Source organism: Amblyomma mixtum, chromosome 3 (genome assembly GCF_055824585.1).
Source record: "Amblyomma mixtum isolate Tamu chromosome 3, ASM5582458v1, whole genome shotgun sequence".
Taxonomy (NCBI): Eukaryota; Metazoa; Arthropoda; class Arachnida; order Ixodida; family Ixodidae; genus Amblyomma; species Amblyomma mixtum.
This window is the reverse complement of record NC_143014.1, coordinates 97,444,665-97,472,011: the sequence shown is the minus strand read 5'-3', so window position 1 is coordinate 97,472,011 and position 27,347 is coordinate 97,444,665. Positions and strand designations below refer to the sequence as shown.

General features: G+C 42.2%; 2 protein-coding genes across 4 annotated transcripts in view; both read left to right on the top strand.

Annotated features, from left to right (window-relative positions):
* SPoCk (secretory pathway calcium atpase) overlaps positions 1–24,865 on the top strand; it is a 58,024-nt gene extending 33,159 nt beyond the window's left edge. For all 3 annotated transcript variants that reach the window (XM_089580287.1, XM_089580288.1, XM_089580289.1), the window contains exons 14-24: positions 54–158; positions 2,955–3,108; positions 3,240–3,410; positions 4,232–4,380; positions 5,378–5,544; positions 6,481–6,549; positions 6,654–6,770; positions 9,649–9,796; positions 11,186–11,281; positions 13,644–13,785; positions 14,096–24,865. In XM_089580287.1, the coding sequence (XP_089436413.1) occupies positions 54–158; positions 2,955–3,108; positions 3,240–3,410; positions 4,232–4,380; positions 5,378–5,544; positions 6,481–6,549; positions 6,654–6,770; positions 9,649–9,796; positions 11,186–11,281; positions 13,644–13,785; positions 14,096–14,220 (1,443 nt within the window). In that variant the 3' untranslated portion in view covers positions 14,221–24,865. The remainder of the gene's footprint in view (positions 1–53; positions 159–2,954; positions 3,109–3,239; positions 3,411–4,231; positions 4,381–5,377; positions 5,545–6,480; positions 6,550–6,653; positions 6,771–9,648; positions 9,797–11,185; positions 11,282–13,643; positions 13,786–14,095) is intronic.
* Positions 14,102–27,347, top strand: part of LOC149351078 (uncharacterized) — a 29,728-nt gene continuing 16,482 nt past the window's right edge. The window contains exons 1-2 of the mRNA XM_089580301.1: positions 14,102–14,181; positions 24,912–24,988. Coding sequence (XP_089436427.1) covers positions 24,956–24,988 — 33 coding nt within the window. The 5' untranslated portion in view covers positions 14,102–14,181; positions 24,912–24,955. The remainder of the gene's footprint in view (positions 14,182–24,911; positions 24,989–27,347) is intronic.

Below are 27,347 nucleotides of genomic sequence, written 5' to 3'. Positions count from 1 at the left end.
TTTTATGGGTGGTGTTTTGTGTAATTATTTTTTTCTCTCTCTTTTCTCCACAGATGGGAATTTATGATGTGCGAAATCATTATGTGCGTCTGCAAGAGATTCCCTTCAGTTCTGAACACAAGATGATGGCAGTTAAGGTCATTCCCAAGTTTGGTGGGGTGAGGTGCCTTTCTTGCTTCTCTCTTATGCTGTCGATTGCCCTTTAGTAGCGAACTGTTTCTTTACCGTGAGAAACATGACCGTTTTTGATAGGTCTCAGACAAAATTGTTGTTCTGCGAAATGTGTGAAATGTAAAAAAACCGCAAAATGCATCAAAGTAATGGCATAGAATGTGCTTTCTGAAGACATTTATTTCAAACAAATATACTTGGTGCAAATAATGTGAGTTGAACACAAAAAAAAAAAGTTGGAAGTTGAGAATAAAATTGTATTTGCAAGATAATATCTCTTGAGGAAAAACATTTAGAACATTCTGGAGTGTAAAAAATTTTCCATGTACAATGTAATGTATGAAAATATAGCATGATAAATGTACTTTTAAAAATTATAAGTCCGAGCTAAGAACTTTTTCAAGAAGGAAAAAAATGCACAAACACAAAAGTACATCCACCATAACATTTTTGGTGGTCTGCTCGCATGAAAATTAAAAAAGGCAATAAAATATTTGAAAATGCTGCATAGTGCTTCGGTTTTACAAGAAACTATTTCTGAACGTGTTTCGAATGATTTAGGGCCAGTTGGAAGATGTCCACAGCTTTCATGAACTGCTTTGGGCATCTATAAAGTGCCATTCCAAGTTCGATGCCCTGATTTCTACTGGGCCGGAACTCTATTCTTTTTTGAGCAGGTGGGAATAAATCTTGCCTGTGTGGTGAAGAGACACTTCAGAAACCAGAAATGTCATCCATGCCATCAGTGTGTTGGTGAATTGGCTCCAGGGATGAACGAAGACAAGAAGCGGAAAATGAAACTCGCGGGTGAAGAGCTGCCCATGTTTCGTGCTGAGGTTGCGCAGTTTCTTCGTTCGGATCAAAATCTGACGATACAATGTCATCGTCAGAGTCTCTGCTGCTTGATGCATCAAAAAATCTGGTGCAGATGCAGCAGAATCGAGTGATGCGGGATTTGACTGGCTGCCTTTATGGGTGACGTTGGGCTGAGAGCACACTACGCCAGAACCTCAACTTCATGGGCATATCAAAAAATATGGGGGGCACTTAAGCTCCACTCTAAGGGTATGACACGATTGCTTTGAAGATGTAGCGGGCATCACGGTTACATGATTTAATTAAGAACACGAGTAAAACGCAGAACTACAACATGAATTTATATCACTCAGAAGAGTGCAGGGCAAACACTTAAGAATGCGCAGCGAACACAAGCCGCAACTGACTGCGACGCTGCCACGAAAGAAAACTGATTTGTTCAGTCAAGGTCACTGTGTGTGCTTGGTGGAAATATGGATAGTGCTGAGCAGTGACTGTCTTGTCTTCCACTGCGTTGCCACTAGCGATGGTGCAGCAGCGGCACTTCGCGGTGTGTCTTAGTTCCGGTGGTGGCCGCATGCCAGCGCCACTTCACCAATCAGTTGTGCCCAGCTGCCGCGCCAGCTGAACAATCCGGGATTTTAAAGTGATAGCTTTTTCACTTGTGGCCAACTCATGGTCAGTGCTGACAACGCTGGATTTTCTGCATAATGCGGGTCATTAAAGATAGCTTTAAGATTGCTGCCTTGCGGGGAAGATACAGCACATGCATGGAATGAAAGTTGTGTGTCTAAAAATCTTCTATATGGTGCAACAAGTCCTCGGTGGCTTCGGTAGCACTGAGATTGCGCTTCGAATCCGTCGATCACTGGTGATCGATGCGTAGTGGCGTGGTAATGAAAGTTTTAAGGTGCCTACAAATTTGGGAAAACCTGGAAAACTGGGAAACGTTGGGATGTTCAGTGGCTCTGAAAAGTTGTCAGAACAGCTTGGGAATTGCTGTCCAAAGTAAAGTTGTTTTCCGGAAAAGTGCGTTAAGTATCTTAGCCCTTCATTACGGCGTCCCTCATAGCCTGAGCCACTTGAGGACGTTAAACCCTATAAACCAAACCAAATCTACTTAATTTGTCTTTTATTTGAGAAAGAAGAGCATGGTGCAAGGTCTTATATTGATAAAAAAACGTGGCTGATGCTATTTAAAAGCAGAACGTTCATCTGAGATTGATGTGGTATACTCTGCTTTTGATGCAAAGCTAAGACAGATGATTTCTCCCCGAGTGGCATTGTATTTTTGATTGGAAATTTAAGCAGTCTTGCATGCACTTGCAACATCATTTATTGTTCTGTTGACATTTGTATTCATTGATCATTTTGTTGTGACGCATCTGGTGACCTGCTCCGGGCTGAAAAAAAAAAAATGCATGGCAAAGAGAAACTTTAGCACCTAGTGGCACATGTTTGGTTACTGAGTGGTCGAGAGCAAGTGCAGCTTCTAAGTACAAGCTGTGTCTCACCTTTCCATTTATATATAGTTTGTGTCTGATTTGCATTTTACTGCACTAGAGGTTGGTATTGTGTACTGTAAATCACTTGGAACTAGCTTACCATCCAGGTCATAAATGAAGAGTTGTTGACTTCAGGTTGGCATTGGAGGCTTTTCAAAAGTTTTAACCGCTTCTGCTAATATGTACAGTCTTTGTCAAAAGTTTAGAGCCCAAGCAGTATGCTTCTGAGCCACACTGTGTGGCATGTTATGCATAGCCATTGTTCGAAATTGTCTTCACCCTTCTAGAATTTAATACTTCCAGGGATGCTGCAGGAGCTCCACCACGTGGCTTAAAAGCAAACCCCTTGGATGCCTTACTTTTGACAAGGCCTTTACATATATCCTACATGTTCTATCTTGTGTACATGAATTGATGTGTTCGTTTGTTATTCTGAGTGTCTGTGTACTAATTGCAATGCAGGAGCAAGAGCAGTACTTCGTGAAGGGGGCACTGGAAAAAATTCTGGCCCATTGCACCCACTACAGTGGCCATGGGATGCCGTTGCCTATTACAACTGAACGCACTGCTCAGTACATCAAGGAGGCTCAGTTCATGGGTCGGAAGGGACTTCGAGGCAAGTGTAGTGTTTTAACTAGTTTAGTAGCCTTTTAGTGGCAGGGTGGCAATGATAAGCTGCTTTTGTTGAAATACCAGCTTGGTTTTATTAGGAACATCCTCATGTACTGTCCTGGTTTGCTCTTGCAGTCCTTTCATTGGCAAGTGGCACAAACTTGAACCAACTCAAGTTTCTCGGTCTGGTGGGCATTCTGGATCCCCCCAGGCCTGGAGTGCGTGACTCCATCGAGACTCTTCACAGCAGTGGTGTCAATGTCAAGATGCTGACTGGAGACTCTGAGGAAACTGCGTGTACTGTAGGTGCGTTGCCATTTTTTTTGTTTTTATATTTAATACCAGCTTAAAACTTATCATTACTTTCTGAGGCAAATATCTATAGTTTTAGGGAAATATTTTCAGGCTCATGTACACTCATTTCAGGCATTTCACAAACAGAGTCATCACTTTGCAGTCACTATTTCTGCCATTCAGTGCACACATGCAAGTTCTCTCAGTAGTGTCTGTGACATCATGAAAAGCATCACCCCCGGTCATGCAGCCAAGTGTCTGTTTCAGTGTGCTGTTTTCTTTCTTGTAAAATTGTTTTACTCAGTATTTTGAAAAATAGTCTGCTGTAATTAAGAGATGAAATTCTAAGAAATATAATGTGATCATAACTAAAAATGTTCAGGAAACCCCTGGAGTTTCCATATAATGAATGTGCACTTCCCATCCTGTTCTTGTTTGCATGCTAGGATCATAACTGATGTGCCTCCCCTTCCATCTCATTGGGCATTCCGTAATCTCTGAGGTCTGCCCTTGGACACTGCTGCTGTCCCAATATCAGCACCCAGGCTCCCCTTGCTCCAAGGGCAGCAAAAGCAGTGACAGCTGGAAAAAAAAAAAAAAAATGCATAAGCTGGCATAGAAAGGTCTGCTGATCCTTGCACGAGAAAACAGAGCCTTTATTGTAAAGCTAGCATTTTAGGTGAGGCCATCACAAGCAGGCTTGATTTAATCTTGTTTTGCTTGTGCTGTCTTGGCAGTTTTCTTTGTTATGGAGGTAGCTATGCATTTGTTGAGTAGATATTTTTGTAAGATGTTCATTGTTCGTAATGAGTGTCACTGTGGTTTTTGCGCAGCGGCTCGTCTTGGTCTCCATGCTGTTGGCAGTGTCGTGTTGTCTGGTGATCAGCTGGATGCAATGACTGACAGTGAACTGCAAAGAATCATTGGTTCTGTATCTGTATTCTACAGGACAGGACCAGGTCATAAACTTCGAATTGTTAAGGTATGTTACCCCGCTGTCTGCAGTCTACGTGGCTGGCCTAGGTATTGTGACAGCCCAGAGCTTAATGTCTCTGGATATCTTTTTAGCAGCAGTGTGTTACATAAGCATAGCACTTCTTTCATGAATGTAGAACCTTGTGTTCCCGTGTTGAAGGGCCCCGAAATGATTTTGAAGGTGGCTACAAAATGCATATGCTGTCTAGAGTAAAAGTTATTGAACGTTTATGTCGTGTAAAAGTCCAAAAGCAAGCCATTATTTTACAAATTTATTTTAAGAGGACACTGAGGACAAATAGAAGTTGGATTGTATCAAGAGGGTACAGTGTTGTAATCACAAAAGAGGCCACTGTCACTGAAAACTGAGCTTTTATATGCTAGAAGATTAAAAAAAAGAAAAGGTAGTCTCAATGTCTCCGTCACCTGCTGATTTTAAGCAATCAGTATAGTGCCTATCGCATTCTGGTATGGTATTGGCCCATTTGGTGCACCGCCTGTGTTGTCTGGTATTGTTTCGTTGGAAAAATATCCATCTGATGTTGTATTGATTGTGATATTGCTTTGTGCTATGACATTGCCTTTTACTGCTCTGGACATGGAGTTAGCCGAATTCTTTGTCATGCCTTTAGAGGAGGTCAGTGCAGGCTTTTGTGTATCACTTTGGCAGTGTGCTCTGACACTGTGGCACATATGCTTGAAAACTCTGCTTCTTTAAGGAAGTTGTGTACACTACTCTTCATAGATCAATGCCCAGAGCATGGCGAAACTACGTACTTTGTAGCTTGGTGAAGGTTTTGTCGAGTGATGTCTAAGTAATGGAGTGCAGAGCTTCTGGCTTCTCACCTTCTAGTGGCATCACTTGTTAGCACGGCTTATTTTATTGGTTAGTAATGTACTGTCATGTACAGCAGAATTGGGGACCCAGAATGCAATGATTGCCATCTGTCTATGCCTTTTGATTATATACATGCTTGCTTTCTGGTCGTTCTTGTTTGCCGTAGGCTCTTCAGCGAAACCACTACATTGTGGGCATGACAGGTGATGGTGTGAATGATGGAGTTGCTTTGAAGAAAGCTGACATTGGCATTGCCATGGGCAAAATTGGCACAGACGTCTGTAAGGAGGCAGCTGACATGATTCTTGTCGATGATGACTTCTTCACCATCATGTAAGTACTTCAAGAAAATAGAAATTTTCTGTTTAATGGAATCCTGGGGTTGTCTCTGTTAAACACTTACAGTAGTTTTGAAATTTATATTGTCCATAGTTCTATCACACAAGTTATTAAATATTGCTTGGACCACTATTTGAGATGCATTTTCTGGGGGGTTTGGGCTACACTATGCCTGCACCCAACTAGCTATGCTAGCCTGTCATGTGCCCAAGATGGCAGTCCCCAGGAGTTGCGGTGGTGCACTTAAGCCCACCCACAAAGGAACCGGGAAGTGGGGGGTCGAAGGATTTGCACATATCGTCCTTCTAAAGACCGTGGTCCGTGTGCAAAGGAAGGCTAACCACATCAGAAAGGCAAGGATGACTGCACAAGAGACTCACTCATTGGGGTAGCAAGAAGGAATCGAATGGTTTGAGTAGGTCTGGAGGCACGTTGCTGAAGTGGGGAGTAACCACTGTCACATAGGAGGGGCTGCTACCACTTCTTGAATGACGCTTGCACGCTCATTTTGGCTCCCAGGAACATCGCTTCCCCTTGGTGCTTGCTTCTTTTACGCCTATATTCTCTGTTGTCGTCTCTTGTGCACCTCAAGCCTGTATCGTTCTGGGGGTTTTGCTGTCTTTTCAGCATTTTTGTTGACGAGCAGGGCCTACAGGTGTGTCGTTCCTTTGTCTTTAAATTTTGCAGCTTTTCTTCTTGCACCTCTCCATGCAATAAATCATTCCATTCCATAAAGCAAATTAATAAATATATAAATTTTCTTGCCTACCAGCTAGCTGCAAATGATTGTTCAGTGTTCCTACATGCTGTGTTTATAAATGATTGTTTTGCAGTGTCTAAGGTTTATTTTTAAGGTCTCATGGTTCCTGGATCAAAACCTGAAGCCTCTAATTCTTGATGAGCATAATACAATTTCTCATGTATTTACAGGGCTGCAATCGAAGAAGGCAAAGGAATATTTTACAACATCAGGAACTTCGTTACATTCCAGCTGAGCACGTATGTCTTATTTTCTTGTTAAGTTTGCATCACTTGTAAAACTTCTGAACTTTTTTAAATTTGCATTCTTTCGTTTGACTTCGATTTTTCTTTTCCGACACCAGGAGTATTGCAGCACTATCGTTGATTGCATTGTCTACACTGATGAAGATCCCCAACCCTCTCAACGCAATGCAGATTCTTTGGATAAACATCATTATGGATGGCCCACCGGCACAAAGGTTGTATTCACTTTATGACGTTTTAGTCCTTCATTACTAGTAAATTGTGGAAAATCAGTTGATGTGATTTAAAAATTTAAAGTAATTGCCAAACAATTAATTTATTTCATGTTTTTGTTTCTAAATTGCGATTGCTGTATTTAAAAAAGTGTACCAGATTCTTGAGTAAGCCGTGCTTCAGGAACTTCCTTTTGCAGCGACCTCTGTTGTGTCGTTTGGCATTGATCAGAACTGATTTTTTGCTCAGCAGTGAGCAGAAAGTCTATAGTCTGATACAACTCAAGAACAAAGCGGCCGGTGCCCCTCAAAGGTGGCCCTCCAGCCGATGGTGTCAAAGGATTTTCGTGATACCATGGTTAGTCTGATTAAGCTGTGATTACTATCCCCCTGTGATGTCACGCTGCCAAGTCCGAGGGGATTAACCACAAAGTCATGAGAATCGGTTGACGCATTAGGCTAGGGGGGCCGCCTTTGGGAGGCATTTGCCATTTCATTCTTGAGTTGTATCCGAGTGTAGTTGCTCATGAATTTCTCAAGGTTGTCACCCCTGTAGTTGGGAGATCTTGGCAGAGTTTGAACTTGCTCAGCTGTTGTTGCTCAGCTGTTGATAGCAGATCTGACTTTGCAGTTTTACTAAGCGTGGCTGTTGTCTTTAGGAAGCAGTCTTATAAGATGGGTATTTTTTCTTATTGCTGCGCATTGAAGACAGGAGCTTTATGTAACCAGTGACAGGGTAATGAGAGCAACGAATACCTTTCATCATAATTTAGCTTCCTTTCTTCATAATTTCTTGATGAAGTACAGCAAAGGGAGTCATGTGTTCCTTATTAAGTACTGAACATTTGCATTCATGTTGGCATCCTGAGAAAATATAGATTTCAGTTGCCATTTTGTTGAATACACGTGCACATATGCGTGACACACATGTGCAATCGAAAACACGTAAGTGTTCAATAAGTTTTGCCTCTCCATGTCTAAAACTTTTTATGAAGTGAATAAAATGAAGGGTTTTATGTTGAAAGTTTAGAATGCTCTCTTTCCCAGGATCACATTACTTTCCAGCATGGCCCCTACCAGTGGCAATGCACTTCCGCTGGTGTACAAGCCTCTGCATGCCATTGCAGAAAAATGAGGGTAACTGTATTGCCTCACCCACCTTCTGGCTGTTTTCCTAGACGAAGAACACCTGAGGGTACACACATCGCGTCTGGCAAGGAGGTCACCTATGCAGTGGGCCATAGTGTCAACAACAGCTGCCCTGGTTCTTCTGCAATGGGCGGCAGACACTGGTGCATTGGTCGCAGAGATGCATTGCTGCTGGTGGGGACCACATAGAAAAGTGATGTGCTACCGGGAAAGAGGACATTCCTTGTGTTTCAATACCATCACCTGCCCAGGACAAAACTTAATTGTGTGTGTGTGTGTGTGTGTGTGTGTGTGTGTGTGTGTGTGTGTGTGTGTGTGTGTGTGTGTGTGTGTGTGCGCGTGCGTGCGTGCGTGCGTGCGTGCGTGCGTGCGTGTGTGCGTGCACGCACGCACGCACGCACACACATACCGTGACGAAGTCTGAGTCCCAGTCCAAATATTGGAATAAGTCATGATTTTCATTCGTGCCGCCTTTTCTTCTAAACACAAGTACTGCTTACCCTGGAAGACTTTTTTTTGTGTGTATGCATGTACGTGTGTGCATGCATGCAGGGAACGAAACTGAAGGCTGTGTTTTTCCTGACACTGTTACGATGTCGCAAACATTATTGGTGAAGCTCTCTTGGTGTGCACTGAAGGGCTAAACCAGGAAATGAAAGGCATGACTTCATGAGCTGTCTGGGAAGAACAAGTGTGACATTTTTGTAAGAAAGAGCTCCAGGAGGCAAGTAGTGATCATTTTATCACAGGCGGCACTGAGTTTCCTGTGGAAATGTATGGATGTGGCCCTGACATGGACAGCGTGAAAATTGATTTGCTCTGAAAATGCCAAAAGGCTGTCTAATTTCATATAAACAAACAGGGCAGGAAGGAAAGTGTACAGTGATCATTTTTTTTCTTCAACATAGGTATATGAACCTTAACAATAAAAGTAGGTATATTCCCTAGAGTTTTTCTTCTAAGACTTAACTTGGTAAATTCATTGCTGTCGTAAGTAATGCCATTTATGTCTGTACTGATGGGTAATGCGTCTTTTATTAAAAGACTATAGACACCTGATTGTAGTTGCAGGTTTTCTTCTTTCAATAGATGCTTGGATCAGTGTGTGGAATTCGCCTCCAACTGCCAAATAATTTATAATTTGGTTTCTTTTTGATGCTGTTTCGGTTTCAATTTCTTCAACTGAATGATGGCTTTGATGTGCATTTGATGTTTAGATCGTATGAGGCACAAAAAAAAACTAATAAAATCACTGATATGTAGCTTTGATTCACTACAACACTTAAGCCAGCCTGCTTCAAGAGCTAGAATGACAACGAGCGGCTTATCAGCAGTTGTATTGCCATTTTTTTTATTCCTTATGTGACCTAACTAAAACCACACGTCACAGCCATCATTTGGTTGATGAAAATTTATTCGAAACAGCATCACGAAGAAAGTCTATTATAAATTATTTAACTGTCTTAGGTAAATACCACGTGGTGATCCATATATACTGTCTGACGTTATCATATGAAAGAAAAAAATATGCGAGCAGAAATTTGGTGTCTATACTTCTTTAATGGAAATACCAATGTATAGTCTTGCTCTGCTGTCTTACCTAAATAAGGGTTCTGCTCAAATTGTACACTGCAGTACATGAGACCGCCCTAATTTTTTATGCTGGGAAATAAGTCAAGTTTCTTCACTTTAAGAATGAAGACTTTATGTTCATACTTTCTCTTTCCTGTAGCCTGGGTGTTGAGCCTGTAGACCATGATGTCTTGAAGCAGCCTCCACGTAACACGAAGCAGCCCATGATCACAAGAGACCTAATATTCAACGTGGTTATGTCCTCACTGATCATCATTCTGGGAACTTTATTTATTTTCAAAAAAGAGGTAAATTTCTTGTGCATTGTAAATTTTTATCAGTCACCTTTTTTTCTTGCATGGATGCCTTCATTAAAACAAATTCGGTTGAGCAGAATTCTTGGATGTTACTAACAATCTAAAAGCCCTTCATTGGTTTTCACATGTATAGTCATGGACAAAAGTTTGCGGGATGCAGATTCACGGAAAAAAATTGTGGCGCAGTTAAACACAGCAGGTCAGTGAAATGCATAGAAGCGTGAGGAGACATGCGTGTTCCATCTGCTAGAAGGATCATCTGACTAACTAGCAAGGCAATGCAGAAATACATTTTTTTTCGGGAATCCGCATCCTCAAAAATTCTGTCCATGACTGTACTTCTTGGTTGAGATGAGCTTGTAGCAACTGCAAACCATGTTGCAGCAGGACTCAGATTGTCTGTGCGGCACTTTATAAACAAAAAATAAAAGGTGCCTTTGCACCTTGCCTGAAGTGAAAGTGGCATGTTACTAGCATGGCATGAAGATCAGAGTTTGGCATTGTGCAGACATCGCCTTCAGCAGACAAAAAGGCACAGGATGCACTTGTTCGTGGGCTCTGGCTGAAACATTCCTTAGTTGGGCATTTCAGTGAGAAATAAAAATAACATCGCCGAGCCCACACTGTCTAAGGTATGGCTTTTGGGCTGAAAGGGTTAGAATACAAAAGGTGACAGGCACAGTGCAGATCTCTGATGGGGTCAGACATTGGCGTGATGTGCACACCACTTCCCAGATGTCCCTTGTGGCGGATGGAAAGGCATGCAGATGTGTGGTGACCCTGCTCATGGAGTTGGAACAGCTGTGCTGCTGCCTACTAGGGCATGCCTCAGAGCCAGAAGGAAAGCAAGCAGATAAAAAAACCATCTCGGTGCACTAAAGGGGGGAGGGGGAAGAAAAGATGATGAAAACTTGAGCAAGGCTGTTTCCTAGCATTGCCTGAGGTTGTGTTGTCATGCCACTAATGCCAGCCCAGACAGTGCCATTTGGGGTGTCCTTCCATTGCTTTTGGTTGTGTTGTGCTGTGGCCTTTTTAATGATTTTGCAATGATTTTCATAATGGTCTTGTATGGGCATGTATGGTGCAGATGCTTTTCATGGCCAACACTTGTTTGCCTGATTCCACCAAGGTGGCTCAGTAGCTAGGGCATTCTGCTACTGTTAAAGGATCTCAACCTAGCCAGTGCAGTTGCATTTATATGAAATTTGGGCAAAATACAGGGATGCTTATGTGTGCACTTGTGTGTAGGGGGCCGAAATTGATCTGGAGCTTTCCACTGTAGCATGCCTCATAGTCCACAGGGTTGTTATGGCAGGTTTGAATCTATTTAGTGTTATTGTTATTATCTTTTACCTGAGTCCTTCACTGCCCTCTCTTTAGATGAGTGACCAAATTGTGACACCAAGGGATACCACTATGACGTTTACATGCTTTGTCTTTTTTGACATGTTCAATGCCTTGAGCTGCAGATCACAGGTAAGTGTTCTGTAATAATTAAAAATTTTCCAGCATGATATAGTTTCTTCAGTTCAGTGGATTCATTTTTGGGAATGCATAATTTCTAATGTGCTCACCAGCTGTTAATTGCGGGCTTGAGTTCTTCAAAGCTTCTTATAAAAGTGCACTGCAGCACTTTTTAACACAGTTTTAAAATGTCTCGGGCATGAAGGGGTGGACCCCATGATGAATGGTTCCCCTACAATTGTTTTAAAGAAAGGCATTTCATATCAGTGACATTGTAAGGAGCTGGAGTTCCCGTTTCACCACCCTCGAAGCTCACCTCTCCTATCACTACCCTGATCACACTGGAAATTGCAACCCGTTTCCATTGCAGGTATACTTGTGCCAGACGATGCTGTGCTTTATCCGCATTCCTTTTTGTGTGCTGCTGCTCAGTATGCTCAGAGCTACCAGCTACCATCTGTCACTCAAGGGTCAAATTTACAAAGCTGCTGGCATGGCTGGCAGAAAAATTTGCTACTGGCAAATCAGGTGTGGTTCTTGCATATGAGCAACCTTGTGAATCTGGTCCTTCATCACCTTGCACCAGCTCAAGCATCTGTAAAGCTACATGCTTTTCATGTGGTATGGTGTTGTCACACCCATTGATACATTATTTAGTTGTTAGCTTTCTCATCACTCCACTTGCTGCCATTTATGGGTTGACTCTAGCTGTATATGACGTGAAGCAAGTATGTAAAGTTTTTAGAGAAACAATTGTTGGGCAATGTTGCTTTATCTGATCCAGGTATGCCAAGCTCTATGTTGCCTGTGCACTGCCCTTCCCAGATATCAAGCTTGCTGGCAGGCCACTTCATATCACTGGGTGCAATGCATTTGGACTGAGGCTGAAAAGCAGGCACAGGTCAAATGGTGCCAAGAGACACTGCACTGATTCCAGTGTGGCAACTCGGTGTTTTGCAGGCATCGTGACTGCTGACTAAAACTGGATGGGTTGATGTGACCTGAAAACGAAGTGCCAGTTGTCTGTTTAGACCTTCCTTTGAGAAGGTCCATGTGATGAAAGTCAAGAGGCCAAGAACCTTTGGGGGAAAATGGTGACAAAGCTCTCAGAAAGTAATCTTACAAAGTAATCACGTGACTACAGTTGCTTTGGAAAATCAGAAGTCTGTGACTGCCAGCCAGTTAGCCTTTCAGAAAATCCTGGAGAAGTCAGTCTAAGAACAGGGTTGAAGGAGTTCTGTCGCACCACAACAGTACATTGGCCCATACTGCCAATAAGACATCCACCCTACTGGGGGAAACTCCAGCAAAACTAGCCACTCACCTCGTCTACGGTTGAGACCTTGCATCTGGGGATTTTGTTCCCTATAGTTAAACAACAGGTGCACAGAGAGGAAATTCTAATATCTGAAGACACTAATGTAGTCCTTGGCACACAATGGTAACAGTGATTCTGGAACTGCTTTATGAGGATGGCCTGGAATGTCCAGGGGAGTTGTAAGAATTGGTAAAAGAACAGCTACTGTCAGAGATGATTGTCTCAAAGTTTTAGTATAAGCCTTTGTGGATACTAAAAACATGCCACGCAAAGGGTGTTAAGAACCTCATTTGGCCTGGGGGAAACACGAGTCACCTTTCGAGGTATATATTTTCTGCATTCTCTGCTGCATGTAAAGGCTTACGTGGCTTAGATATTGGTTAGACCTTTTTTTTTGTCTGTACAAAAGTAGGTTTGGGCCTCTTCAGCACCCAAGGCTTGGTGCTGATCTAGTGATTTGTGTGTTCTCTCCACTTCAGCACGCAGAATGTTTCTCAAGTCACATGTCCTCTGAGCCTGAAAGATGCATACAGCCAGTTCTCAAATAGATATAGTATACATTTGTCGCTATTAAGGCCGACACCTGGGCTAGTTGGAAAGCATCACAGTTCATACTGGCTAGCGCTTTTTTTAAAGCATGAAGGATGTGGAGCACGTATGCACAGGACAGGTGGACTAGTGTCTGTCCTATGCATATGTGTTCCTCGTCTTTCATGTTTTAAAAAAAAGTGCTAGCCAGTGTGAATTGTGGTTCATTTGTCCCTTGTGAATGCGATGGCAGTTGGCTGGTTTTTGGCATTAGACCAAAGCACATTTGTTATTTTTATTGAATCGGGAAGGCTCGTATACGTGGCCTAGAAGCACTAAGGAAAGCTCCTTTTGCTGTTTGGAGGCAATATAAAAAGATGCTATTGTATTGTCCTCAGGCTCTGTGCTGGTAGAAATATGCCAAAAGTATTAAATATGAAGTGGAAGCTAGCCTGGGGGAGAGGTCATAATTTTATTTTTAGCTCATGTGCACTTCTTGCCTCACCTTTTTCTCTCTTTCTTTCACAGACGAAGTCTGCGTTCACCATAGGGCTTTTCAGCAACCGCATGTTCCTTCTCGCCGTGGCCTTTTCAGTGATTGGACAAATGCTGGTCATCTACTTCCCACCGCTGCAAAGGGTCTTTCAGACAGAAGCGCTCACCGCACTAGGTGTGTTTCTATCTTGGTATGGTGGTTGCGGAGACTGTGCTTTAAGTCTTCACAGCAAGATACGGCAAGGGTTGCGTAGCCACATTGGTAGCTGAGGCTTTTGGACTTCTTTGATATAGCCCTAATATTCAGTTGGAAGTTACCTGTAGGAGCACTCTGCTTTAATTGCACAACGAAGTGTAAGCTAATGCAGAAAGACATATAAAATATGGTAATAGAGGTACATGTGGAAAGGTCTTCAAACTTGCATGTGTAGCTTTATGGCTCCCGTGTCAAGATAATTAAACCTCTCGTTTTTGTTTCTTTGCAGATATTTGCCTCCTGGTTGCAGTGTCATCCACGGTTTTTATCGTCTCGGAGCTGAAGAAGTTTTTTGAAAGAAGCATTTCTAGAAGGGTGCGGAAAAAGCAGTTTTTTGGCTCAGATTTTGTTTAAAACATTGGCCCTTGACTGCTGTCTGTATAAGCTGACATAAGTCATTGCAGTCCTTGGAACCTCGATTGTTTTTCTTTTTACAAATTTCCAGTCAACCGGCAGTTTTTATTTTTGAATGGCACTGTGATTTTTTACCATGTCTGTAATTGCAGTGCACATGTGTAAATGCACGAAACAAGACATTGAGACGAGACGCGGAAGAGCTGCTGAGTGATAAGTGCTCATCTGTCATGACCTATGTAAATAATTCCTGTAAATAACCACGAGTGGGCAAGAAAAGTGTTGCTGCAGGGCAAGCCAGTTTTCTTAAACCAAGGCCACATTGGCATTTCCGCTCAAGGGGTGGCCACAGTGGCAGTCAAATGAACTGGTGGCGATGCGGTCAGAGGCTTGGTTGGTTTAATTCTCCCATTGTGATGCTGCAGCTGCCTTGCTGTGTTAGCACCACTTGAAGTGTTCTGACAGTATCATTTGTTTTTCATTGCTTTGGAGAATTTCCTGCTTGGAACACATGTGTTTGATGATGCAAGAGATTGGGTACCTCATCAAGTTCTCTGTTTGGCTACACAAGTGGCTGGGCTTGTTGGATTTTCAAGAGGTGCCCTCTTTTCAAAGGTCTATTTTGAAACATTCTGTACTTGATGAAAATCCATCTTTTTGCCCATTTTCTAGAGATAGCTACAAAAATGACAAATGGTTATGGCAATGTTTTCGGGCTTAAAACATTTAGTAAGGTGTTCATTGCTGTCAGGCATTTAGTATAAAAGCAAAACTGCTTTGAACAGCTTACTGATTTACTGCTGCAGAAGTGTTTGCTGTTTATACTGCATGATAAAGATTAAGGTACTAATGTGAGTGATTCTCTTAAACCAGAGAGCTAGGCTAGTGACCTAAAAGAAGAAATCTGTTTTAAAAAAAAAGAATAATCAAGGAATAGAGACTACTGCGATGAGTTATGGTGAAGTAAGGTCATAACAAAGCCAGATCAAGGGTTGTGCAAGTCAGTAGTTTCCCAAATCAAAAGAACCGCTGAAATAAAATTGCATGTAAAGAAAATCAGGCAGACAGTCACAGAGTTGTGTCAAGCTGCGAAAATGATAGTCCAAGACACATTGAAGTTGACTAAAACAATTGGAGCCATTTCAGTAGATACGGCGTAAGATGGTGAGCCTTTTGTTTGAACTCGTATAGTACCAGTTTTCGTGCAGTTTTTTTTTCAGTTCACCTGAGCACGTTGAGCTATGTTTCAGTACTTGTTGTGACTTTCTTTTGGTAGTTTTTTCTTTGCTTCAAAGTGCACCAACTTGCCCCGCTACTGGTTTTACTCCAGTTAATTTCAAGTATCTGAAGCCCACTCTAAGTTAGTGTGCTTCACTACTCATTAGTAGTGTCTCTCTTGCTCATCAGGCTCTTTTACATGCTAGATTGTTTATTGCTATCTGTTATTTGTCTTTTTGTCCTTGCTGCTAATTTTGTTTGAAGCACCTTTTTTGCTTTTATTGTGCGTAGTGTCTGTAAAATAATCTGGAAACCCTGCTATCTTTACCATGGTTCTTCAGTGTGAGTGATACGACTGAATGCACATGGTAGTTAATTCTGAGGCCCTTCACCGTTCAGTCACTGGTTCAGTGCAGTTAGTTCTTGTGTTAGGCACATTATGTCCTCACTTGTTACTGAACCACTAACCTTCATCTGCTACTACTTCTGGCTCATTGTAATGAGAGCCAAAAAAAATTGGAACTTTTGCATAAAAGTATTGAACAAGAGTGTTGAGCGGGACTTATTTGAGAATAGATGAGTAATTTGGTAGACGAGCACTACCACTTCATGTAGGCTCTGATTTGCTCTGCTGCTTGTGCCTCTGGATGATACATTGTAAAGCAGGAAAAACCAGTTGTGTATAAACATGCGTAAGGTCCCTAGTTTCCCACCCTTCTGCGGTTTTGCGAAAATTCGTGGATGTAAGCACTTTTCATGGAATTGTGTATAAGCAGCCACATTCTCTTTTTTGGTGGCGTTGTTACAGACATCAGTAGGAGCGGGAGTATGATTGAAAAGTGACTATTTTCTTATTAGCTCCAATATGTTACGAGCAGGGAGGTTTTTTAAAATAAATGTTACGATTATAACATAATCTCAAACTGTTCAGGCCAGCCATAGCCGAGGGCCTCCTCCAGAAAACGCTAACAGCACACTAAAATATGGGATCATCAGATACATTGATGCTATTTAAGAGGCAGTGGTTCAGATACATGCCTCACAATTGAGCAAAGCCAAGCCTCCAGTACTTTAAAGGTGCACTAAAGAGGAATCTGAACTCGTCTTTTCTCGAACTCGAGCTCAATCTACACGTTCCGCTCAGTCTTAGAAACTTCGAATTAAAGTTGTCCTGTGCGGCCGATTTCCCTAATTTAGTAAATCAGATCAAACGCCCCAGCTGCCGCCCTTTTTTGAGCTCACCGCTGAAGATAACAGGAGTTGACCAACGCATGGAGTGCCTTTCAGGCAGTTGCGTGGCGGCTTTGCTTTTGCTTTTATTTTGTTTTTTAGGTTTCCGTAAATAAATAGATCCAGTCAGAGACTACTTAGCTGCGAATTAGGCCACGGAAATAAAAATATGCGTGGACTCTTTGCATCATGCACTCTGCTGATGGCAAGCTGCCACAGGACTGGCTGAAAGGTTGGTTTACTCCCCCTACCGTCAGCGGCGAGTTCAAAAAAAAAAAAGTGGGAACCGGGACGTTTAATCCGATTTAAATCAGGGAAATTGGCCGCACAGGACAATAATTTGAAGTTTCTAAGAATGCTCTGAACGTGTAGATCGAGTTCAAGCGGTAAAAAGACGAGTTCAGATTACTTCTTAGTGCACCTTTAATGCACGCTGCATTTCACGCAGCAGCAGCTGCCAGCACCGCCGTACCGCTGCTACTTGGTGTTTCAACTGCCCAGCCCTGCGCCTGTTCACCCTTTTTTTTTTGCTGTCCCTACCCCACTTACCTCATTCAGTGCCTTCTCGTTCTTAACAACCCGCATTGCCTCCTTTCTGTATCCATAGCCCCCATTTCTGTTTCTCTTGCTCACCACTAGCTTAGTCCCAAGGTCTTTTAAAAACTGGCCAGGCCGGGTGGCAAAGGTTACTTTAGCTACCTCTTAAAAGCTTGGAAAAAATAACACTATATTCATACCTTGGCTCTGAATACAATGTGAGGTGCATTCTGAAGCACTGTTTGATGTCTCCCACGAAATGGAATTGATTTTTTATTTTAATTCATGAAATTATGAAGTTTTCTGCCACAGAAATTTAGGAGCCTCAAATATTTTAGCACTCTGCAAACGTAGTAAGCATGTCAAAAATTGTATGGCTCTTCATGAGGTTATATGTTCAGTGTAATTTTCAGTGCACTTATAATTTCAAAGCTGCTCTGTGACATAGCGCTGCAGCACATGCCACGGTATGAAGCAAAGCTTAACATCAGCGCCACTAGTTCCAGTTACACCTGTTGTGGTCACCCCGGTGAGTGGCAGTATGAGGAGCAGCGAAACTAAGCTTGCCTAAAAAAATCATTTGGTCAAACAATAGCATGGCTTGCCCGTTGAAAACTGGCTGATGGTTGTGGCAGCATTGTGGGCAGGAACCTCATGAAACACCTTTTCTTTTGTTCTTTTTTTTATCTCTTTAATAGTGGAAAGCCCCAGTGGCCCTTATTTTCTAGTAGTTTACTTATGCGGATGTTTCAGTGATTTACTGTTTCCTACGACATATTTCTGTACTTGTGGATCATGTGCACGGGCTTTGCTTTTTTGGCAGAGCCAACCACTAGTAGTGCCTTGCGAAGAGTAGTGGTAGAGTACAGGTTGGATCAAGTCTGTTATTTGGTCTCGGTTTATTTCTTGGGTGAAGCCCACAACATCTTAAAATCTAGAGTATGTTATAAAAATCCATCATGCACTATGCTTTTGTTTGGAGCATTATGGCCATCATCATTTTTTTTACTCTTAGATTTATTTTAAAATGGTATATAGCAGTGTCATGCCTGGTAATTACAACTTGAAGTATTGGTGAATTTTTCATGCTAGGTTTTCAGGATTACAGCAAGCTCTCACTTCGATGCTAAATTCATATTATGTTGATATACATAAAAAAAATAGCTAAAAAGATGAAGATCAGAGTTCTTTTGCTGGAACTGCATGTTGCTTTTGTCAGGCATTATGCAAATGGACTAAAATGTGATAGTAAGGAGTGATTGAAGCTATTCTCTACATTCACAGACGAGTGCTTTCAAATGGTGATGTGCATCTCGAGGCTTCTTTGTAAATTCTTCTCTTTTTCTTTTTGGAAACTAAGGAATAGTATAGCCTCTCTCAACACAATATTTAATGTTGTTCTGGTGTGCTCGCTGTATGTTTGTGAAAAATCTGTGCTAATTGTGTTTATTTTTTAATGCTTTTTTACCTTTAGTAATTGCAAGTATTTGCTGCTGTAGATATTGAAAGTGTTTGTTAACACACTTATTCACATAGTAGCATCATCATGTGGTCACGATCCTCAGTGCATCGCAGAAAAATTTTTGAGTGCATTTAAATGTCTTGAACTTCACCGTGTTTCATCTTTTTAAATTGACAGACCCATTCGTCATGTTGCACCAGGGCTGGGCGTTTCACAAAATTGTGCTTTAATGTATAGTTTTGCTTGTAACAATCTGCCTGATATGGTTAGTGAGTTTTTTTGAAATTAAATATTCCCTTTTCCAGACTCTAAGTCAGCTTTCCTGTAATCGGATTGTCCTAGGGAAGAAGTTTGGTGCGGCGCTAAGGACTTCTACTCCATGCCTTATCCTGTGCACGCACTGATAAGCAGTACTCTGACGCAGCTGCCTTTAACTCTTATTTTGTGACTGCAGCGGGAGGGTGGATTGTACCTGTAAAGCAATGACCTAGGAGCTTACTCCCTTAGCAAAAGGCAGAAGCATGTAGGAAAGGGATGCAGCATTAATCTTACAGTAGATGTCTCCAGCGGTGCATCCTATTTCTGCCCCCAAAATCGCTTTGGCCATCATGGTGAAGGGGTTTTCACTGTGCAGAGAGGCTGACTTGCAGAGTATTGCAAAGGGTCCATTAACATAATTTTCAATTAGTATTCAGGGTCGCTGTAAATTTTGTCAAATGTGATCAGATTCACTTTGTAGAACGAGTCTCTAATGGAAGCTTCCTTCAAAATTTTAAGACTGCTTCCTTGTTCAGCCATTTCACATATTCAATGCAGTGGCAGGATTTTAGACTCCTGCTGAAAGCTGTGCAGCAGTGGTAGCTTGCAGCTGCCTTGAAATTTGAAGTTTTTTCTTAGAAGCTGCTCAAGAAATATAAAATTTGAAGGCAGGCAAGGTCACCAGAGCATGAGCACCAGAATTCACTTTTCATGTCTCACTTTCACTAAGCATATTTTCTTGTTTATTTCCCTTCTGTTGGCACTGTAAGGCAAGCCTAACTGCAGTGGTAAATTTTGCTGTAGCCGTACCTACAGTCATCCATGGCCTGTGATCATTTGCTGCTCTCTACGTCCCGCTGTTTCATTAAATTTCTTATCACTTAGCATACTCCAGCAGTTTCTTAGCTTCAGTGTAGTGCAGCCACTGATAAGCTGGCAACAATGCCACTACTGGCTATGGAAAAAGCAATGCAATGTCAGGGTAAGCTGTACAGACAGTAGGTGCTGTTGGAGGGCAGTGATCCGAGTGGACCAGTAGTAGAAAAGAAACAAACAAATAAAGCAGACCTAAACAGTGATCGTAGTGGACCAGTAGTAAAAAATTTTTAAAAATCAGTCCGGGATCACTAAACCTTGCTAAGTACACGCGGCCCATTGTAATGCATCTTGCGTGTAGTTCATAGTGGAGTGGAAGCTACAAGTGCAAGGCAATGGCAGCTTCAGTTGTGAGGTTGGCTCGTAAGCGTGCGAGGATAGCACACTTGTGAAAGGTGTTGCCTTGTGCTCATAGCTTCCACTCCACTGCCATTTACTTGTGAGATGGAGTACAGTGATTTGAGAAAGAATGTGGAACAGCGAGTTCTAATGTGTTAAGTCACTTGATCGTTTACTCTGGAATTTCCAGCATTCACTAATAAGCATCTGCGCAGTTTTATTAATCGCAAAGTATATTCAAAGTACTGTTCTTTTTGATGCAGCAGATAAATCTAGAGACATCTGCAGTACAGAGCTCTGAAGACAGATTGCTCCGTTTTATTCTTTTTTTTTTACGTGAAAAACTCTCCTCAAACAGATTTCTCTCTCCTGCTGAAAATGTTGTTTTAAAGCCTACAAAGCGAGATTTTTAAAAGACAAGCGTGTACAGTCATGTTCTTCAGGAGTAGCTCTAACCCCCTAACAGACCATTTTTTTTTTTTTTTTAGAAATTGAATCAAACTGCTCATTTATTTTGTTTCTGGAAATGGTAATATGCTTTACCTGAAGCACAAAAAAACGCCATCATTTTTTTTTTGTGCCATACAGCAATCTTTGTCTGGTTAGCAAAGCTAAAATCTGTTAGTAAAACTAAAAAACTTCTGGATGAGCCCTACATGCCTTGAGGGGGGATGCGGCTTCCAGCAAAAATTTTGTATTTCTCTATGGATTCATGTTGTCTTTTTAGCATATTATAAATCATTTTTTGACTACTCTCACAAAATTTTACTGTTATATCTTAGAAAACTGTTCTTCCAGTATGTAGTTTACCTCTGAATTTTATGAAAAGGCTGCAGGTTCACAAAATGTGGCATAAGGCTTTTTCAACATTCACTGCATACCTGCTGGCATGCTGCAGGTCAAGACATTCCGAGAATATTATTTCGCAAAGCACAAATTTTGGTTTAGTATTTTTGGGATGCAGTGTCCGTTGACGTATCTAGAGAGAAGATTTCATACAAGAAAATAAAAACTCACAGATTTAAATTAGAATGTTATGACATGCACTATGGTCCTAAGAGTGCAACAAAACAAACGGAGTTAAATGAATAAAACAGTCATGAAGAAATGTGCTTCGCAAGGCTAGTGTCTAGGCTGAAAACCCTGACTGCAAAATGTCCATTGTCCGTTCCCTGCAATGTTGAGCCGCCACGATTCATGGAACAATTTTTTTTGAGTACTTAATTCCAGAAATGAAACTTTGGGACAGCATAAGAAACGAGGTACACAAGCAGACACAGCAATATTCAGAACATCAAACTTTTGACCATTTTTTGGGATTTCAAAGCCGCATCCCCCCTTGAATCAGATACTGCGTGCTATAACAGGCATGATGAGCTGGATTCATCATAAGCATAAAATGACCACTTGGCCATAGATGATGAGTATGGCTTGTCAAACTTTGCTAGTGGGTTAAACGGCAACTGCATCACTTTTTAAGAATTTCACGATATTCAAGGATTCAAATCTATATAGGCTGTGGGTAAAGCATTCTAAGTGTTTTTGCACTAGCACTTAAATTAGTGACGTAATCAACGATTAAGATTTGCGCTTCTCAGTGCATCGGAGGAATGCGGAGAAGTTCAGTGTGACGTCACGGAAGGTATGGTTTCAAATTACTGCTGTCGTCAGCCACACCTTGCCGTGCCTCATTGGATGCTGCCAAACAGCGCTCGGTGGGATTTGCCTTTGCTGGTATTGTTTTTTTTCCTTCAAAGCGGTTGTTTATGCATTGGAAATCTACTGACACCTTCGATGCCGTCATCATGCACCCCCCACTTGGCATTGTGCGCTGTGGAGAAGTTTAAAGTCGTCGCGATTTTAATCGGTGATTACATCACTATTTCATATGCTAGCCCAAAAGACTTCGCAAGTTTCACACATTCAACCCTTTTAAACTCGTTGATTTCTAAAACCTATGCAGTTTCCCTTTAAAGCACACAATAGCTATAGGGTGTAAAATAGGTTTTTTTAGTAAAGCATTCTGTACTGTTTATCAGGTAGCCGTCTGCAATTCAGTGCCGTTTTAGAGCAGTTTCTTTAAGTTTTGTACCTTTGTGCATCTGTTAAGTTTTCTTGTAGCCACGCTTCATCTGACAAAATTGGCATTCAACCACATTTTTAGTATTGTGCAGTATCCCCAGAGTCAATGCCTAAATTATTTTTGTTTTGACAGGCAGCACTTTGTTGAACTGTTTGCATTTGCTTCTCAGCTTTGCACGTTGTGCAGAACTGTTTGCATTTGCTTTTCAACTTTGGACATTGCGCATTGCACTATGCATGACAGTGCATAGCCGCATGCATAAATACCGGAAGTATTAGCAGATGATTATCAAGGAACACAGCGCTAAAGGAATGGTACTGAAGAGAACAGACGCACACGAGCGCTGACTAGCAGCTGAATGCCTTTATTGCACAAGTGCATTAAATACATGGGAAAAAGGCTTGCGCAGAAGCTGAAAAAAAAACATGGCAAAGGCACTAGGGCTCGTCATTCAGCAGTTAAGTATGCCAACTCGTGGTGGGACAGGGATACTGAAGATTGGCTGACACATGATGCCCCCTTGCGCATGATAGCTCAGGCTTCAAAGATTTCCCTTGTCGATGCATCGAAGTGATGCCTGAGTCACCGACCAAAAAGTTGAAAACAGCCTTTGCAGCTCTTGTAGTGAAGTGCCAGGTTGCTGTTGGGGGCGGCGGCATGTACCTGGCGCTCCACTGCAAAACCTGCAAAGGGTGTTTGTCATTAGATGGCTGAAGAACCATAGAATTTTATTGGAAGCCATGAAACAAATCTGCTCTACTCTTAGAAAGTGAGAGCTTGCTGTTTCTGTGCAGTACAGTAAAGTATTATTGAGGGGGAACTGTGCTGGGTATTTTATTAATTACAACTTTCCCTGGAGGCTTCAAGGGCTTTTTATTCAATACGTGCTTGCATTGTTACTGTCATGCCGTCCATATGTAGATGACTTTACTGGATTTATTCATTGTTGTTCCTGGCATAACGCAAATCACAATTGATGGAGCTGAATATTATGCTGTGGAGCTTTCATTTTTTTACTGTAGCTTATTTCATGTATGTGCATTTTTCACGACTATTCAAGATGTGACTTGCTATAAATGCTAACTTGCCTGCATTTGGCCCACTTGAGATTTTTAAGAATCGTACCATTTTTTCAAGCTTTGAAATGTCTTCATATTGCATTTGAGCATTGTGTGTCCTTGCAGAAATGCAACTTCTACAACTACTCTTGTCCATGTAAACACAAAGCTGACATTCCTGAAAATTTTTTTGCTATTCATGCTTCTGGAGCTTGTGTTTTCTGTGGTTACTGATAATTTAGGATTCATTAAACTTGTCGTGGAACCATTTGTTAACAACCGGACATCCTTAAGTGGAGTTTGTCAAACCCATTTATGTATTGAGTGGAATCTCAAGTTTGAGAAAGTTCATGTATCTGAAGCATCAGTTATAGAATACAACACTGTCACAGTGATTTTCATTCTTCTCTTCACATTGTTAATGTTTTTCTCCGGGAACTCATTGCCTCAGTTTTGGTACAGGCAATAAGAACCTGCATGGGCATGCCATAAAGGAGCAAGACACTTGATTCTTGTCCTTTTGAGGTTATATTTATAAAGTTGCTCAAATGAAAACTCTTTGAATGCTTTATCAAGGGCAGACAGTGCTTTCTTTTCTGCAAACTTACTGGCTATGCAATTTTTTAGTGTTAAGGCCACCTTTAACACGATCGCAAAGCTTCAGCAGTTTTTCTTTCACATAAATTAAACATGAGAAGCTTCTTTGTTCAGTGGGAAAAAAAAACACTGAGCACTCGGAGCCCCTTTTTTATATGGAGACATTGATGCGCCCTGTTGGCTCCTCTTCTTTGAAGAGTAACACTTGGTATTTAGTGTTGCCACATATGGTGGCTCGTGCATGCCATAATTGCATACATAAAGAAAACCTCATTGTGATGATCTTACACATGTGACAGCTGCAAAGGTAATGTGGCAGTCTTGTTGTGAGCTGTGGTATTGAGCAACATTTAGAAGTGATTCTGTCAATGCAATGCAAGTGTTCAAGTGTTTTGGTTGTGTTTGCACGTGCACAATAAGGCGTGACATGGCTCCAACTATGACATACAGGATACATCTTCATAACTAAGTTTTGTGCCATCAAAGCAAATGTGATAACATCCCCTTGAAACCATATGAACGATATGGTTAGTTTTTCCTGTGTGAATTGGCACTGCATAGAATTTCATGGATGCCACCTTGAGAGAGTGGATTCTGATTAAGCGTTAGAGTTGGCAATAGATTTTCATTGCTGCATACAAACACCTGCTACAAACACCTAAAGCTTGCCTTCAACGTTGATGACTGGGGTTTTGCATTTTCTGCATTATGGTTGATGTAGTGATCAAACTAACCTTGCGCTTGCTGGCCTGTTTGTTGTGCCAGTGGTCGCAACCATGCTTGACAGCTTGTATAAGGGAGGGGGAAAAAAGACAACTTATTTTCTGCAACACAGGTTAACAGCTATGCTGCACAGTTGTTGAAAAAGGTGCATAGCAGTGTGCAACAAAAGGTGTTGTGGCTTTGTCATGCATGGAATATTGCATGTATCATTGCTTCACCTATGTGCATTTTTTACATCGCCATTAAAATAATTTATGCATAATACACTTGTCCAAATGTTGATTGTGTGTTTTGTACGTGGCTATTACAGGAGAGCTGTCACATTGACTAGGGGTCCTCACTTGAAGCGTTTTAATGTGCCTTTTCGAGCTTCAAATCCACACCGAGGTTAGTCAGAGCTTGCATTGAACTGAATGGAAATGACTGCGATGAATCTTGTGGGTGCTAATCAATATCTTGGTACACATTTTATTTTGTTCCATGCTTCCTGAATGAACAACGGTAATGTGTCTCGTTATCTTTTCAGACCAGCACCAGACACACTCAGTGGTGTACACTGCTTGCACATTGCACTGCATGCGAGGATATATATGCATCTCAACATTTGCAAGATGTACAACTGCACTTTGTGCTTTGTGTGCTAGAGCAGTGTGTAATGTTAAAGAGGCAGGTCTAAGCAGTGCTTGTATGCAAGCTAGTGTGAAGGCCAAGTGCACTGGTACTGCAAGTGCCATGCGTGGAGTAGTCAATACACGTGCATCACTTGCTGTCGGGAGCTAAGCATGCTATACAGTCAAACCTCGATATAACGAACATGGATATATCAAATTTCTGACTATATCGAACTCTTTCGGAATTTAACAAATACATATAAATTTTATTGTATATGCCTAATAATCCATTCTATATCAAACTCCCCAGCACCTTGCTGTGCTGGCTCTGATAGTGTGGCAAGCGCCTGCGCCTCTTGCACCTGCCGACAGCACTGTGGAAACGGCGGCGGGTGCAGTTATAGCCTTGCAACAGCCTGCGTTGCAGCTGTGGAATTCATCGCAAAAAACAGCAGTGCGATCCTGATGCAGTAGCTTCCGCTCTGGCATGTGCATTTTCTACGAGACACTGCTGTTGAGTGGGATAGCTACCCTAGCTGGTGTTTGGTAGTATGGCACTCACAGTCTCCCAAAGTAATCTCCAGTTGCTGCCAAAATGGTGCCATAATTCGCTGAAAGTGTCTGCCTGCTCTCTATGACGCGTCCCCATGAGTTGTGGGCCTCTAAATTGTGCTGTTTTTGCATCCATTTTTGGCAAAATTTTATGTTGCGAATTTTGGCTATATCGAACTAGTATTGCATGACAACCTGTTTTTTATAGCCAGCTTTGACTATGTATGTTCACAGTGCGAGACTGCAGGAAGTGCTTAAACAGGTGTGTTATGTTGAGGTTATGCTGAGTGCTGCTGCAAGATGTGATTGCTGCGCCAAATGCTCCAAACTGCGCCAAAAGGCAAAGCTTGCTACATGCTGCTACATTACGACAAATTACGGGTAATCTGCGCTGAGGCTGCGCCGAAACTCCGTGTTTCCTTATCGAACAAAATTTTCGCGCATGCAGCGCCCGCGTTTCAAGGGAGGTGAAATGCAAAGGAGTCCGTGTGATGTGCGATGTCAGTGCATCTTATAGATCCCCAGTGGAGGGCTCCGGCACCTCTTTCTTCTTTCACTCCCACCTCTCTTCTTCTTCTCTTACAGCACGGCTCAGGTGTCCACCGAGGTGCGAGACAGTTACTGCGCTATTTCCTTTCCTCCAAAACATTTTTCCGGCCGCCGCGGTGGCCTAGTGGTTATGGTGCTCGGCTGCTAGCTGACCCGAAAGACGCGGGTTCGATCCCGGCCGCGGCGGCTGAATTTCTTTGGAGGAGAAATTCTAGAGGCCCGTGTACTGTGCGATGTCAGTGCACGTTAAAGAACCCCAGGTGGTCGAAATTTCCGGAGCCCTCTACTACGGCGTCTCTCATAGCCTTAGTCGCTTTGGGATGTTAAACCCCATAAACCAAGCCAAACCAAACCAAAACATTTTCCAATTTTTCTGCCTGTTATCCTACCCCTGCGTTAGACAGCACTAGCGGAAGACGCAATTTTTCTGAGAATCCTTCAATCAGTTCTTAGTGTATATACCGACTGTTGCGGAAATAAATGCGCACTTCCCAGCTAAACGGGTGGATTGTTCGAGCTCAAATTTAGCACAGAAATAGCATTTGGTCGGCAGAATTGTTTCGTGCTACATTTGTTTGTGTTACTTGTCTGAATCGATCAGAAAAAGTCGCATATTCGCATCGGCTGCGGCGACGACGAAGGAAATCAAGCCGTTCGGTCAGTGATCGCACCAGTGGCGCCATCTCGTTCGTCGACCGTGGAGAATCGGAAGAGGGGAGGGGGAGAGGGCTGTTTTTCAGATGTTTGAAAACTCCTTCTCCGAAGACTTAAAATTTAGGGGAGTCTAGGCCAAACTACGTTTATTTTGATCATCGATAAAGCCGTTGAAAAGCTTCTTCAAACCTTTGCAAAACGACCCGACCCCCCTCCCTTGCCGGGTCTCCACGGCCGACAAACGGGATGGCGCCACCGGTGCGATTGCTGGGAGAGCGGCTTAATTTCCTCGTCGTCGCCGCAGACGATGTGAATATACGACTTCTGATCGAATCAGTACCCCAAACAAACGTGGTATAAAACAATTGTGCCGACCAAAT